This window comes from Castanea sativa, chromosome 6, assembly GCF_040712315.1.
Source record: "Castanea sativa cultivar Marrone di Chiusa Pesio chromosome 6, ASM4071231v1".
Lineage (NCBI taxonomy): Eukaryota > Viridiplantae > Streptophyta > Magnoliopsida > Fagales > Fagaceae > Castanea > Castanea sativa.
Genome location: NC_134018.1, coordinates 37,248,743 through 37,264,956, shown reverse-complemented (window position 1 = coordinate 37,264,956; position 16,214 = coordinate 37,248,743). Strand labels below are relative to the sequence as shown.

Sequence of the window (16,214 nt, the reverse complement as noted above, 5' to 3'; positions counted from 1 at the left end):
CTCCTTCAATTGAAGGGTTTTAGAGGACAAGAAGCTATTCAACATGGTCCATCCTCAAATAAGATATCCCCTTCTACAACCGTTTAATTTCTGTGTAATGGACTAATGGTATACTCTATTCTTGAAAATTTATCCAAAAACACTTTCATTTTATGTTCAATTTAACGAGAATTTATCCTTACTCTATATATATATATAGTCTCTCATTCCATGGGATATTTTCTAGACATGTAAATTTTGTACTCACAATTTGACCCATTTCCCATTGGCTACTTTTTGTAATTGGGATGAGTCTCTAATCATCTCCACCCTAATACCTTGGATTTAGCCCCAAAGGTGAGAGATGGAATAACATCCTCTTTTCTTTCTTTTTAATATATATATATATATATATATATTTAGTAAATTCATTAAAAAAAAATAAGGTGAAGTAGTAGATGAAGGCCTAATTATGGGTCCCAAAATGAGTACAATAATGTAGTTTAGGTACTTATAAAGCTTAGGCCTTAGGGTTTTATTTTTTGAAGCCTAAATTAAGCTTATTACCAAACCTAGGCTAATAGAAAAACAAATATGAATAAACTTAGTTATCGAGTCAAACTCAAACTGTTTATGAACAGCTTGGTTCATTTACAACCCTAATTCTAGTCATCATAACAAACTTGTCAAATTTCTCAACAAAAACAAAAACAAAAACAAACAAACAAACTTGTCAATGTTCTAAAATTTTAAAATTGATGTTGTTCAAAATTGAAAGCTGGTTGTATTGAACATGGAATAAGTCTTGGGCTGATAATTTAAGTAATGGTTTCAATTCACCCAATTGCAACCAAGCGCGGCACCGCTAGATGACCATATAATCTTATGTTTGTTCATGTAATTAATTATATATATTGTATATGAGGAAAAATCCTTTATATTGGTGAAGAAAAATCTTTTAGATTTAAAGTTAAAGGGCAGTGCTACTATATGGGTGTCACTTAAGTGACAAGGCTCAAACCAAAATATTTTTATATCTTTAATCTTACGAGAATCAAATTATAAATAGGATACAGCTGCTTCAACTCAAAAAGTCTCTTTGAGTGAGAGCTGCTATTCTTTTACTCACAGTAAAGGCAATTGATTAGTTTTAAGCACTCTAAAAAGATGCCAAATTGATCAATATCGTTTGGAAACATATAGAAAGTTCTGATCGAAGTTTTGAGCCTCTAAATTTGAGAATTCAAAGACAATTTATGCACACAAACGTGCCAACACTGTTGAGACACACTTAAATATAGGTGTAGCAATTCCAAAATCCAGACAGTCGACTTTACAATTGAATTTTGGGGAAGGTCCTTTCTTACACTTGACAATTGCACTTTCAAACGAATATTAGATGCTTAATTTGACAATTTGTACTTTCAAACGAATTTAGCTAAACTAGTAAAGTATCTTGATTTAATGATAATAAAAAGCATCATCAGAAACGTTATAGGTTGAAAGTTTCTAAAAAAAAAAAATTAACAAAAAAAGCTTGAAAACATATCTAAAAACGTTACGTGCACCTGCCACCTGGGCATTTGTTTTTTCTTAGTTAGGAAATTTTGATTTTGGGTTTGGGTAATTTTTATGTGGTAGATTTATTTTTGGATTTAAAGTGGGCTATATACACATGAGCCATCAAGCCAACCTATTTTGGTGCCTATTCATACTAAAGCCCAAACTGAAATTAGTCCAAACTCTCTCTCTCGCCATAGACCCAGCCGAAGAGGCAAAGAGCTCTGTGCCGCCGCTCATCCATATTCATTCACTACCGCCACCATAGGCGGTGGTCCTCTCGCTTCCCCCCCCCCCCTCTCTCTCTCTCTCTCTCTCTCTCTGTCTCTCTCTCTCTACCACCATTCAAACCCCAAAATCTATTCAAATATTAGAGCTTACTGGCAACAGTGGAGTGGCCTCGTTGGTCACTGATCTACGACGATCTGCGGCTGAGAAGGAAAACTCAGATAAGAGAAAGAGGGAGGCTGAATATGCTTCTTCTTCTTTTTCTTTCCCCTCTGCCGTGTCTGGGATGTACCCAGCGCGGCCTACCGTGTCCGGGCCGTACCCAGAATAAAATAAAAATAAAAAATTTCTCTCTGGTACGCGTTGGGTACCTTTTCTGGGCGTGTCTTACCAGTGCCCGTGTCCGACACGGGTACTTGGCCAAATTTCGCGTGTCCGTGCAACATTTTGTTGTAAGCAAAATCTAAATCTGCTAGTATCACTCTTCTTTTTTATTTTAATTTTTTCCTTTTTAATGCTTAGTTTAGTTACACCATGAAAAGAATTTAGATACGTAAAAATTTGTCTAAAGATTTACCAATGAAGTGCTACAAACAGTGACAACTGTTGCTGATGAGATTGAATCAAAACAATCTCGGCTACAGATAAGAAGAGTCAAACTATGTGGACTTCACTTGTCGGCCGAAACACCAATAATTTTATACGATATCGATATGGTCCACGCAAACAACAAGTTGCTCTTTCAATGTTCAATATACGTGTTCAACCGGATTATTATCCATTAGACAACTTAATGTTGATTCAAGAACGTTGATTTCTTTGAAGGTTCTTACGAGATAGGAAATAGGTACAATATAAAGATCTTCTCCATAACCACTGCCTTATCTCTCGCTCTCTGTAATGTCTTCCCCTACTCTCCCCCTCGTCCTGATCACCATAACACTTGTAATCCTCAGCTCAAGTACTTCAGGCACCGAGTTCATCTTCAATACCAACTTCAATTCCACCAATCTCCTTGTCTTTGGCAATGCCACCATCCAATCCTCCATTCTCGGCGTTACTGATGATACCTCCTTTTCCATAGGTCGTGCTTTATACCCTTCCAAAGTCCCCACAACATCCACCAAATCTTCCTCTCTCCTCTCCTTCTCAACCTCCTTCATTTTCTCCATTGCCCATGTCAAGAACTCCCTCCCCGGCCATGGCTTCGCCTTTATCCTTACACCCTCTACAGGTATAAACGGTACAAGCTCAAGTCAGCATCTGGGTCTTTTCAACTTAACCAATGATGGTAAATCCGATAATCATGTTTTTGCTATTGAGTTCGATGTGTTTAAGAACCAAGAATTCAATGATATCAATGACAATCATGTTGGTGTAGACGTGAACTCGCTTACGTCTTTTACTTCATATGAAGCAGGGTTTTGGAGAGGAGAGAATGAGAATGAGAAGTTTGAGGTATTGAAGCTTAATAATGGGGAAAACTATCAAGTGTGGATTGACTTTTTGGATTCGCGTATTAATGTTACTATGGCTCTTGTAGGCATGGAAAGGCCTCGGAGGCCTTTGATAAGTGAGTTTGTTAATCTCTCTAGTGTTCTTTTGGATGAAATGTATACAGGGTTTTGCGCAGCAACTGGACAATTGGTTGAAAGTCATAAGATATTGGCTTGGAGCTTTAGTAATTCAAATTTTTCGATTGGTGATGCTTTGGTGACAACAAATTTGCCTTCGTTTGTGACTCCAAAAGGGTCAGTCTTTCGATCAAAAGGGTTTATTGTAGGGTTTAGTGTTGGTTGTCTTTTCGTACTGGGGTGTGGGGTTTTGATATATGTTATTTTGTATAGGAGGAAGAGGGGGGAGGAAAGGGTAGGGCTTGAAGATTGGGAAATGGAGTATTGGCCACATAGGATTAGTTACCAAGAGATTTGTGCAGCAACGAAGGGGTTTTCTGAGGAAAATGTGATTGGGCTTGGAGGGCATGGGAAGGTATATAAAGGGACTTTGCAAGGAGTAGAAGTTGCAGTGAAGAGAATCTCTCTCGAGAGTGAACATGGGATGAGTGAGTTTCTAGCTGAAGTTTCAAGCTTGGGGAGATTAAAGCATAGGAATTTGGTGGGATTGAGAGGTTGGTGCAAAAATGAGAAATGCACATTGATTTTGGTCTATGATTATATGGAAAATGGAAGTTTAGATAAGAGGATTTTCGAGTGTGATGAGAGTGTAATGTTGAATTGGCAGGAAAGGATGAAAGTTCTGAAAGATGTGGCTTCTGGAATTTTGTATTTGCACGAGGGTTGGGAAGCTAAAGTCTTGCATAGGGACATTAAGGCAAGCAATGTGTTACTTGACAAGGATATGAATGCAAGGCTAGGGGATTTTGGATTAGCCCGAATGCAACATCATGGGCAATTGGCTAATACAACTCGAGTGGTTGGGACAGTGGGGTACATGGCACCGGAAGTGGTTCGAACTGGTCGAGTCTCGACTCAAACTGATGTGTTTGGTTTTGGGATATTGGTTCTTGAAGTGGTGTGTGGGAAAAGACCCATTGAAGAAGGGAAGCCAGACTTGGTTGATTGGGTATGGAGGCTAATGGAGAGAGGGGAATTGCATTTGGGTCTTGATGAGCGGTTGAGGTCCAATGGTGGTTTTAGCATTGAGGAAGTTGAGAGGGTACTTCATTTGGGTTTGTTATGTGCATATCCAGACCCTCGTGCTAGGCCTACAATGACACAAGTTGTGAAGGTATTGGAGGGAGCAAATGAGGGCACTGAGTCTGAAAGGGATGTAATGGAGGTGAATTTGCTTGGTAGAATTGAAACAATTGCAATGTGGTCTAATTTTAATCAGAACCTTGGTGGCATAGGACATCCTACATTTGATGAAATTTCTTGGCCTGCTACACAATCTAGCTCAGATATCCAAGTAGGTCGATGACAATTTTGATGATTTCTCATGATGACTGACAAATTTCAATTCAACAGTTCTGTTAATCTCTCCAGGAACCTGATTATTTCAATAGGACTGCTGTATTGCTCTTTAAAGCTTAATTACTATCAGTAGTTCACATAAATATGCTGGATTAAGAATCTTGAGATGCATGCTGTTATTAAGATGAAGTTGTGTTAAAGGGTTAAACATTTTTTTGGATTTAAGGTACATAGCAATGGACACTGTAATATAGATTATTTGATATTTGGATTCAATTCAAAACTTGTCTAAATTGTAGAATTATATTCATCCTTTGACTTTCTGAATGTTGGTCTCCTACGGTTATTTAAACCATGCAATTATATATATTGGTCAAATGAATTAGTTATTGCAGCATTCATTTGTAGACTGCTTGTCTCTCCATTGCGTTGACCAAGAAAGAGGGGAAAATGAAGCATAAAATAAAATAAAAATTTTCTTTAGTCATCTAGAAAGGTTGTATTTCAGGAAAAGGAAAAAACCTAGATTTAAAGGGGTGGTTGGAAAACTAAATACTTGACTATTCTGGACTGCTACAATCTGTCACCTGTGGACTCAGGAATGCTAGACTATTCTCAATGGTACCAAAAGGACTGAAGTGCGCATTTTTGAAGAGTTCAAGTGGAAAGTTATTTAAAAGATTAGCAGTTGTAAATACTTTAAAGTGTACCCATCAAAACAAGGTTTTGTGTAGTTTGTGGAGCTTTCATGTTTCAAAGTTTAAATAGTGTAAAGAGATAGTTGAGTTGCTCTCCCTTGGAACAGTTATGACTTTTGACTGTGTTGTATTTGTGCCTATGCTTAATAATATCTTACTTATTCGTCCCAAAAAAGAAAATAATAACATAAATAAACTAGTTGTTTTTTCCCGCCAATAGCTTTGTAGTTCTACTAACACCTCCTGGTTGTAACTTTACTAAAACCTTCTAGTATTTCTAACAGAAATGTATAGGATTCAACTCTCCCTCTCTCTCTTATTGTAACTATCAAATTACGTAAGATTTAAGGATATTTCTAAAGTACATAAAAGTCCAATTCAAGGAGGGGTAACTATCAAATTAGGACATTCTCCTAATAATCTATCTTTAAAACAAACTTATCAAAAATTTAAATTAAAAAAAAAATTACGACACTAGACTAAAAAAAAAAAGTCTCATCCTACGTGCAAAGCAGGTGTGATGAGGCTAGTGTGTCTCTACATATATATCATTGTTTGTTCCAAAGTGCTGTCCACACTCGTCACAAAATATTGGGTTTCAGATTTCTGTCCATGTATTAGACTATTTATTTCTTCTAAAGTTTTTATCGATGTGTTGATATTGTCAAACAAGATAAAAAAGAGATAATTATATGCTTGCACCGTATTCAAACTTGACGAAGATGGCGCATTAATTAATTTTGTTTTCAACCAAAAAATAATAATAGCTGCATGAAATGTTGGCAATTAGCTTGTATACAAACTTTGACAATTATGCGACAAGGACGTTTTCCAAAAATTCCAAACCAACCGCTAGAAAATGAAATTTAACACGATTCATTGACATTGTATTCAAATTTGAGACAATAATCCTATCTAATGGTTCATCCTTTTAAAGCTTGTATGGAGAAAATGGAAGAGCATACGGTTCTCATTTACTTATTCTTCTTAAACCCAATTTCTCATTTACTTTCTTTCTCAAAAAAAAAAAAAAATTCTCATTTAGTTAGAAGAGCATACAATTTTCATTTAGTCTTCCTCCTTCACAACCCTATTGATATTAAGTATTAACCCTATTGGGCTGAAAAATCAGAGACTTATCTTTGTTATGATCATGTTGGGAAATAAGAACAGCTGGCAAAACCTGACCAATAATGATTTTTTCCATTCTAGCAACAACAAAAAAAAGAAAAAGATTTGATCAAAGTCTATTTGCATGGTTTATGCATGGATCATTCTGCCATAAGATTGCTTTGCAAAAACAGCAAAATGATAAACCTCTTTCACAACCATTTTTTTTTTTTAGTAGTTTTTCTTGTTGGGATAAATAGCTTCTCTTGTGAGGGTACACTACCAAAGTAATACACATTAAACAAAAGTATGGTTGGTTGTTCAAATCTTAAGATATCCTCATCTTTTTCTTTTCTTATTTTCTTTCTTTCTTACCTTGTTTTGGCTAAAAAACCCTATTTTTCCATACAAATAAACAAAAATGGGATGGAACCCCCCCTACCCCTCAAAAAATAAGGTTTAATTGTAATTGTGTAAAGAAAAGCAAATAAAAAGAAGAGTATCTTATTACCCAAAAAAAAAAATTTGAAGAAGAGAGGTAGGGGAGCCAAGCATCCCATACTAACAAAAAATAAGAACAGAAGGAAAGAAATGGCGGCCATATTCTATAGTACTAAACAAAATACAACGTAATCACCTCAACACCCTCCAAAACACCTCGACTATGTCGGGTAGCACTAAAAAGAGAAGCTTTCAGAAACAATGGCTGGTGCTACTTTGGTAAAAAGAGTCAAATTAAAATAAAATTTAAAGAATCATTTTTTTTATAAAAACATCCCTACGCATGAGGTATTATAATTACAAAGATCTTAGCTGTGTATCCATGACAATGTTGGATGCCATTGCTGATTTATCCACCTCAGGATTCAATGACATTTTAATTAGCAGTTACTTGCTTCCCATGAGCATGAACTTTCTCAGCTCTTGTCTTGTCAAGTCGTGCACGTCGGGAAAATTCCTGGATCTTGCGATCATGATCTTTTAGCATCTGATCCACATTGTTTGATGAGTTCAGTAACGGACCAGAGACATAGATCTTGTTTCCCTTATGCCCATGACCATGCTGAAAGAACAAAAGAAAAGGCATCAAGTTAAATAACCATACTGGCTTTGCAATGCATGAACAGTGAACACTAACTAGAGCACGACCAAAACAGAAAACACATAAGCAGAAGAAAATCATAAGTTGACCAGAAAAGTATGAAAGCTTATTGATATGAATTATTAGACAACACATAAGGGCATGCCCACAATCTTCACTTGAGGCCATAAGGCATGTAGTAGACCACGAAACAAAGAATGAATGGATTCCAGAAAATGATGCAAAATAAAAGAAAAGAAAACACAATAGCATTATTTGGAAAACATTTAAATTGTGTTGGATGGAATGAAAATCAGTTATCTACGCTGACAATAATGTTGCTTAGCAACTGTGACCTGTAATCAGAAATAAGAAAAGAAAAAATCATTATAAATGACTAACCAGAGATGATTCTTTAGCAGAGGCCTTTCCATCTTCTATCTGAGGGAAATCTCCAACCATCTGCGTGTAACAATTTTGGTCCTGCTTTCTTTTGGACTGCAATTCCTTAACTGAACCTGAAAACCTGCCCATTTGTTCTGTTTTCTGTGACTGTGAAGGACCAATTTTTTCTTGGTGACCTTCAGATAACAGAGTTCTGGTTGCTACCAAACCAGATAATTTTGATAAGTTAATAGCTTTTGAAACAGCTTGTGGATCATCAAGTTTCTTCCCAGACTTTGTCCATTCAGGCCCATCAGCCAGTGGCCCTGATTGGGAAAACCTCTTATGAAGACGCTCCGAGTAGTCTGCTCTAACTTCTTTAACAGCTCGCGGCTGTTTAGGTGGAGCAACTAGGAGACCAGAAACAGCTTCCTCACGACGAGGGTTGAACACTTCACTTTGGCTTTTCAAACTGGTTTGGTTTTGTCTTCTCTGTAATCAGAAAGCACATGACATTAGAAAGAACTAAGAGATAAAAGCAGTAGTAGTCTAAAAGATACAGACTTTATATTTGTAGACATTCACTAAATGTTCACAAAAGCAATTCTTTTTTGTAAAGAATATCGAAACTTGAACATAAATTACACCCAAGCCACTAATGTAGGAAGCTATACGCCCCACACACAACCCCCACCCCCCCCCTGGTCCCCCCACAATTTCTAGTTGATACACAAAAAATAACTCAGAGCAAAGTACATTAATTTCTTCATGCTGGCATCAGACAAATACCAAAGAATTTTCTTGTTCTAACTTAGGAAATCAACTCGCTTAACTAGCATGGGAAGGTGATGAAATCAGAAAGCTCAAAACACTAATCAGTGATCTGTGCCTTGGTTAACTCTCAAGTAAATCAGTATATATTCTGCCTTTTATCCTCAAAAAAAAAAAAAAGAAGGTAAATCAGTATATATCAAAATCACCATTAATGAGAAAATGTAAATTCCAAAATACAATAAGTTGATTGGCTAACATCAGTTGGTACAACGAATTTTAAACAAAATTTTCAGCCTTGGCAATAACACATCAGCAAGATGTTTGCATATGGGGCAGTTATCAAAATTTCAGAAGTTCCCACATTTAAAACCCAAACCAAAATGTGTGCACAGGCATGTGTAGCTAAAAATAAACTCAAACCAAATTCAAGTATCATATATGGGTCCTCCAATGGAACTTCAAAATTTTTACTTCAATTTCAACCAGGGCTGTAATTAATGCCAAGGAATGGTTTTAGACCCTGTTTCTAGTTACCTGCATTGACATGACTGACTGCATGATGGAATTTGATGCAGGAATTGCCCGAGATTCATTTTGTCCTCTCCTTTCTAGATCTTTCCGCTCCCTGTGTATGAAGGAATGAAAAGGTTAAAATTTATGAGCACCACCTCTTAGATAACAAATAAGCCTCCCTTTGACACAAATCAAGACATCAAGTGATGCAAAAACCATAATGAACATTTATGAAAATTGAATGGAATAAGACCAACAAATCATTTGGGCAAACCAAAATTTGAAAACGCTGATAAGCAAAATGGGACATCATGTAGCTTCTAAGGATTGAAGTTATTACATTACACAAAGTGAGTTTCTAGTTTTACACAAAATAAAGCAGTAAAATTATCATCTTGTATTCTCACATGAAAGAGCATGAACCTATAACATGTACCTTCTAGCTTCATCCCGCACTTTAGCATCGATCTCTTTGCAAGGAGGATATTTGGGCAAAGTTGAAGGATCACAAGCAAGAGGTTTTGTTGTAAAGAACTGTAAAATAATTACTAATTAAAGAAGCTAATAAATATCAAAGGCCTCACATTAGTAGAAATGCGGCAAGCAGCTCATAAAAACATTAACTCAGATATTATGTATTGGCAATCATTGAAAATAATTAGATTGCACTTGTAGGGACAGCAGTTTAAATCAAATTAGATGCTAGCATAAATGAAAATTGAGGGCAAGTGGTCCTTCAAAAGAAAAACCCTTCTCTATTCCACAACTACCTTTTCACTAATAAAGAAACCATATATTTGGTTATCTAGTTGGAACTTCAAAACTTGGACCATCAAATGGATATTTCAGTTATCATTTATAAACCCCTAAGTTTCATCATTAAAGTATCTGAGTAATGTTAATCTGAACTCTGTAGCCAGTAACTGACATGAGGTCCCAAAGGTGGTTCCCTATCTGCAGTGGAAAGGTGGTTGCTTGCAACAATCAATAATAGACTATGTTAACAAAGGTTCTAGAGCTGATCCAGTGTTGTGACATCAATTGTTTCGAACCCCTCAGGTTTCTATATTCTGAGGATGTAAAAAAGGTTAACATTTATTTGGATCTTATTCACTGATTCTCATATAGATATCTCCAGACTAAGAGGTCACTCTAAAACATCAGATATACCGTCTGCAATTAGGATGATCAGATTAGCAGCACTTTTTTTCCCAATATTCCTGGGTGTTTTGAGGGAGATATTACAACCACTATTGTGAATAAAAGAAACAGCAATAACCGTTTTTAGAGAAACATCAATTATTGATTACAAAAATGGATCTAATAGTCAGCCACCCAGAAGCATCTATAAACACTAAACGGTCCATATGCAGTCTACACTCCCCAGAAAATAATCTCATTTTTCTAGATGATAGGATTAGAATCTTATTAGGATAGGGGTAGGTAGGGTGGTCAGAAATGGTGAAAGGTTTTTCCTTTTTTTTTTTAATCTTTTCTGGCTTTCTTTTTTCTGTTTTTAATATTTTGTATCCTCAGAAGTTGCTTTTATTGTAGTTATCATGTTAGTGTCAGTTTCTCCCCTTCTCTGTATTCTTCAAGCTGACCTCTCTTCCAGCTTTGATCTTATTCTCTTAATCAATTACAGGTCTTTAAGATACTGGTGGAGAGGAGAAAACTGTTTTTTTGGCAGTGAGAAGGAAAAACAAAGTACAAATTTTAGGAAGTAAAAAAAATTGAAGCAAAAATATAGAAGAATCATATAAATCGGCAATCCAAAAGACTGCCACTGAGTGTATTATAAAGAAGGATGTGCAGAAACATGTTTCATATCATAAAGGATTCAATGTCAACCAAATTATTTATTTACTGCATTTCTCAGAGGCATAAAACCTACATACCTCACTTTTGAGAGCCAAAGCAGCAGTTCCTCTATGTGCAGGATCAATGGAAAGTAAGGTCTCAAGAAGCCCCACTGCAGCAGCTGGAAAATCTTTCATTGTTTCAGCAACACATCGTCTATAAGACTGTGGTGGCCTGAAGTATGTTGAATGTGGTAACTTCAATTTTCGCCAATAATCCTCTGAAGGTGAGCCACAGAGCTTAAAAATCTTATGCAACTGCTCAACCTACAAGGTATAAATATAAAAAGCTCAACCACCAACATACACATGTAAGGCACCAATTATATATGATACCAACATGCTAATGTGAGAAAACTGAAAACACCCATTTCTACACATTTGCAAAAGAATATGTATGTCTGAAGTTATCATAGGAGGAGAAAAGAGAGATTCAATTAAACCGTAAAGTGTCATACAGGAAACATTGTGAAGCACCAGGAAAAAAATAAGTTGTATCATATTCAGGCAAAGAAGACCTCCAACAAATAACACTAGTAACAACAGCAATGACAACAATAGTTTGTAAATGATGGGTTGAAACTTGACAACGTCTATTACAATCCAGAAATTGACCAAGACTTAAATGGAACATATTGAGAACTAGGATTGCCTAGCAACAGACCATATGGGATGAGTTCATTTACATGTAAATCCAATCTTCAAACAACCCCAACATATGAATTTGGTCAAATTTTTTAGCAGCATAAGGATGGGATCTTTTCTTCCCTTTTCTTTTCCCTTTTTTTTTTTTTTTTTCATGTTTCTGCATTTTATGAGAAGTATGCATTCACATACCATAAAAATAATTTGATCCAGTGGGTAGTAAAAGGCATAAATTGCAAGAATTTTGTGAAAAAATAATTCCTAGAAATGGTACCTCTGTTTTTCCTGGCAAGATGGGCTTGCCAGAATATAATTCCCCCAAAATGCAACCAGTACTCCATAAATCCACTTCAACTCCATAGTGGGATGCTCCAAGTAAAAGTTCTGGTGGTCGATACCAAAGAGTGACCACTCGACTTGTCAGTGGAACACTGTGATGAGGATCATAAGAATTAGCTAAGCCAAAATCCGCAATCTTCAAAATGCCATTATTGTCAATAAGAAGATTTGAGCCCTTTATGTCACGATGCAGGATACCACGACTATGACAATGATCAAGTCCACTTAAAAGTTGCTGCATGTAACATTTAACCTGACATAAAAATGAGTATAAGTTTAGAATTTTGGCATCATAGCAAACACAATAGTATTAGGCAGAATTAAGGAAAATGCTGCACCAAGATTTCCTCCAGATAATTGATTTCAGAAAAGGCTAAGAAAGGTATACATTGCATCCAGAGATGACCTTTTGTATGTAAAAATCTCAACAATGAGATACCAAATTAAGCAGAAGTCTGGTAGAACCTAAAAAACATTATAAAAAATACCTGTGGTTCTGAGAATTTTATGCCAGGATGTGATGCAAGCCCTGTAAGATCATGCTCCATATACTCAAAAACAAGGTATAAACTGCGAGACATCTGTGATGTGATTAAGCCTTCCAGCTTTATTATATTCCGATGATCAAGCCTCCGCAAAATGATGATTTCCCTTGCCATGAACTTGACACTCTCACAATCAAGATTATCAAATCGTACTTTTTTCAAAGCAACAATTTTATTATGAGTTACATCTCGAGCCTTGTAAACATTACTATAAGTTCCTTGGCCAATCTGCAGAAAAAAGATGATGTCACCATGTTAAACCAAAGCAGGAATGATAATATCAACATGGAGACCAGTAATTTACACACACCCTCCCTCCAAAACTATTTAAAGAATTTTTAGGTTCAGTAAATGGCATGAACTTTCAACATCCTAAAAAGTACAAACACAAGTTATAGTCCATTCCTTTTCACGGGTGGGTTGGCGGGTTGTTCACCCAGTATCTTGACTGACCTAATCTGATTATACTCACCTACACATACTTCTAAAAAACAGTGTGAAATAAACAGTGAACTATATTTTTTTATATTCAATCAAAAATCCCCAAAAAGCTGTAATTTAACTAATCTCACATCAATGAAATTGGACATATTAATTTCAATTATAAGAGTATTCACCTGCCACTACCACTGGTCAAACTTTAGAACACGAATGTAAATTCACCATCAGGTCGAATCAACAAAATTAATTCAAGCAAAAAACCAATTCAAGGATAAAAATAATAGCTAATTAGGACATATTAATTTCCTGCAAATATTGCAAGAGTATTCACTAAGCAATATCAATAGTCAAACTTTGAACATGAATTTAAATTGATCATCGGCTAAAGCATGGAACATACCTTTTCTAACTTCTCAAAAGTAGTTGCGCTCCGCGGTAGCCAACCCGTGATAGCTTCCCCCGCCGCATTAGAAAGCCAAGCCGGCCAGCCTGCTGCAACCTGCTCTCCCTGTGTAGCCTTTGGTACCCTTCCCACGCAGGGGTGTTCCATAATAGAGGCTTCACTCTTCTCTCTCCTCCTCTTCTCAATCTGATCATCATAAACTCGCATAGAAGCATTCGTTTTCTTATCAAAGCGCATAGACTTCACTTCACCACCATGGTATCCCAACACTCCCTCATGTCTTCTTGAAGAATTCACCCGTGAATTCGATGTTCGTCTACTCAAAGATGCCAATCTCATTTTTGAGCTCTCTTGGCTGTCTCTGTCTTGAACAGCCGAAGAAGCTTTAGCACAAGCGCACCCCATGTTGTGCTTTAGCACCCAATTTCAATGAACCAGCAATTCCTTCCTGATCAGCAGTAATACAATTCTCCTCCTAAAACCAATCCTAAACTTTCTAAAACACTAAAATCCATTCAAACAACAATACCTTACTCCTTCACCAACACAATTCTCCTAGAACTAAAAATATGATCTTTGTTCAGTACATAATACCAATCAAGAACAACCATGAACTACAACCAACTAAAAATATGATCTTTATTCAGTAATTCAAACTTCTCCCAATACCCAATTCATCAACAACAACAACAACAAAAAAACTTATCAAAAAACACGAACTTTTCAAAGAATTGACTACCATAAAAACCGAGAGCTCAAACTTCTTGTGCTCTTTTATTGCAATTCAAACTGACCCAATTCAGAATTCAGCAATCAAAATCAAAAACACCCTTCCATTCAAATATGCAAAGACTTATTTAACTTCAAAAATCAAAGATAAGAAAAAGCCCAAGCCCATACAAGATGGAATTTGAGAATTGAGATAGAGAGAGAGCGAGAGAAAGAAAGAGAAAGAGAGGGTATTTAGACTTGGTTCCCACGAAAGAACGGCTTGGATTGGTTTATTGGTTCAACGCGCATTCATTTTATATTATCTGATTATATATATAAATATATATATATTTTTCATATATTTACACACACGACACACGCATATGATAATAGCACTATATACATAGTCGGCCTATGCCGGCCCTTTTCTCAGTCAACAGATTGAATCAAAGCCAAGTACTCTCTCTCTTTCTTTCATTCTCTCTCTACACAGCTGGGGCTGACAATGGTACAAGGAAAGTAACAAGCTATATAAGAAAGATGGTTGTTTTTCCCTATTTGAGTTTACAGCTGTTTAAACATAAGATCTTTGGGTTTTCAACTCCTGTTTCGCCGTAACATATTACGTTTGAAAAGAATATTTGTAATTTTGTACTATTGATTTTTATTTTTTTATTATTATTTTGGAATTTAGCAAAAGTAAGAAGGAATTATGTTGTGATAATAAAATATAACCTCTAAGTACTAACCCTTTTATCAAGGAACTGACTTCGGAATAAATGTTTGACCTTTTTATGAATTTGATGCAAACAATATATATATATATATATATATATATATATATATATATATATATATATATATATATATATATATATATATTGTTTTAGAATAAAAAAATAGTTGTCAATGATTTTTTTTTGAAGGTTGTTAATTATTTATTAACTCATACACATAATAAACCTATAAAAATGATTGTGTTAGTAACATTCAAAATGGATCGAATGGAATATATATATACGAAATACGTAAAACATTAAAAAAAAATATAGCATAAAATTGTAAATAAAAAAACATAATTACATGTACATGCGGATATATTACAAATTTAACAAAATATTCGGGACTAAAAAAGAACAATATAAATTAAGTTGTTTCTTTTATTAGATTCAATTTGTAGCATACTTATAATATTTTATTATATTCATAAAAATCAACTAATTAAGTATTTAATATATTTAGTGTATTCATATTTTAAAATTTTTAATTATATTTTTATAAAAAATAATACAAGTTAATGAAGGATACAATGTTTCTTATATTCCTTCATTCACTTACTTAGTAAAATAACAAAACAACAAAAATTATTTATTGTCTCGTATTTTTGTAATTTAAAATTATTTTATTTTTATTTAACATCTAATATGCATACATGCATATTATATATGGTAATAAAATCTAATCATTCAAATTATATATGGTAATAAAATCCTCTTTTATTCTTTTTAGAATCATATATGGTAATAAAATCTAACCATTCAAATTGTAGAAAAAACTTAGTAGATAAAAATTTAAGATTATAATGAAACTTTAGAAAAGTTTATATATAGCATAAATATTAAAATATGGAACTACAAATATTGAAATTTCCATTTGAAAAAGAGAGGTGCTACGTCCACAACATTTTTACAATATTTTTACAACAAATCATAGGTGGTTAGTTGTTATTGGTTCAAATTTGAACATAACACTAAGATTACTTTTTTGCCCCAACAATAACAACCAGTAACATCCTGCCACTTAGGATTTGTTGTAAAAATGTTATAAAAATGTTGTGGACATATCATTTCTCTTTGAAAAATATGCTCATAGGCTCTTCTATTTTTTTAGATAAAAGTTAATAATTTGCATTTATTATAATTTAGAAATATTTTTTTATTTTCCAAACAAATAAAAAATTATAAACTTTAGAGATAAACAGGAGCTGTAATTTCTTTTTTGAACGTGAAGG

General features: G+C 34.8%; 2 protein-coding genes across 2 annotated transcripts; one reads left to right on the top strand and one right to left on the bottom strand.

Annotated features, from left to right (window-relative positions):
- Positions 1-1,695: 1,695 nt before the first annotated feature.
- Positions 1,696-5,561, top strand: LOC142638340 (putative L-type lectin-domain containing receptor kinase VII.2). The gene has a single exon (XM_075812359.1). It carries the CDS (start codon positions 2,668-2,670, stop codon positions 4,705-4,707), a length of 2,040 nt encoding a protein of 679 aa, XP_075668474.1. The 5' UTR covers positions 1,696-2,667; the 3' UTR covers positions 4,708-5,561.
- A 1,531-nt stretch (positions 5,562-7,092) lies between these two features.
- Positions 7,093-14,743, bottom strand: LOC142639246 (putative serine/threonine-protein kinase At1g54610). The gene is made up of 8 exons (XM_075813388.1): positions 13,490-14,743; positions 12,592-12,876; positions 12,039-12,356; positions 11,159-11,386; positions 9,697-9,794; positions 9,282-9,372; positions 7,992-8,465; positions 7,093-7,571 (listed from the first exon to the last, which is right to left on the bottom strand). The coding sequence occupies exons 1-8, from the start codon at positions 13,895-13,897 to the stop codon at positions 7,386-7,388; spliced, it is 2,088 nt and encodes a 695-aa protein (XP_075669503.1). The 5' UTR covers positions 13,898-14,743; the 3' UTR covers positions 7,093-7,385.
- Positions 14,744-16,214: the final 1,471 nt, after the last annotated feature.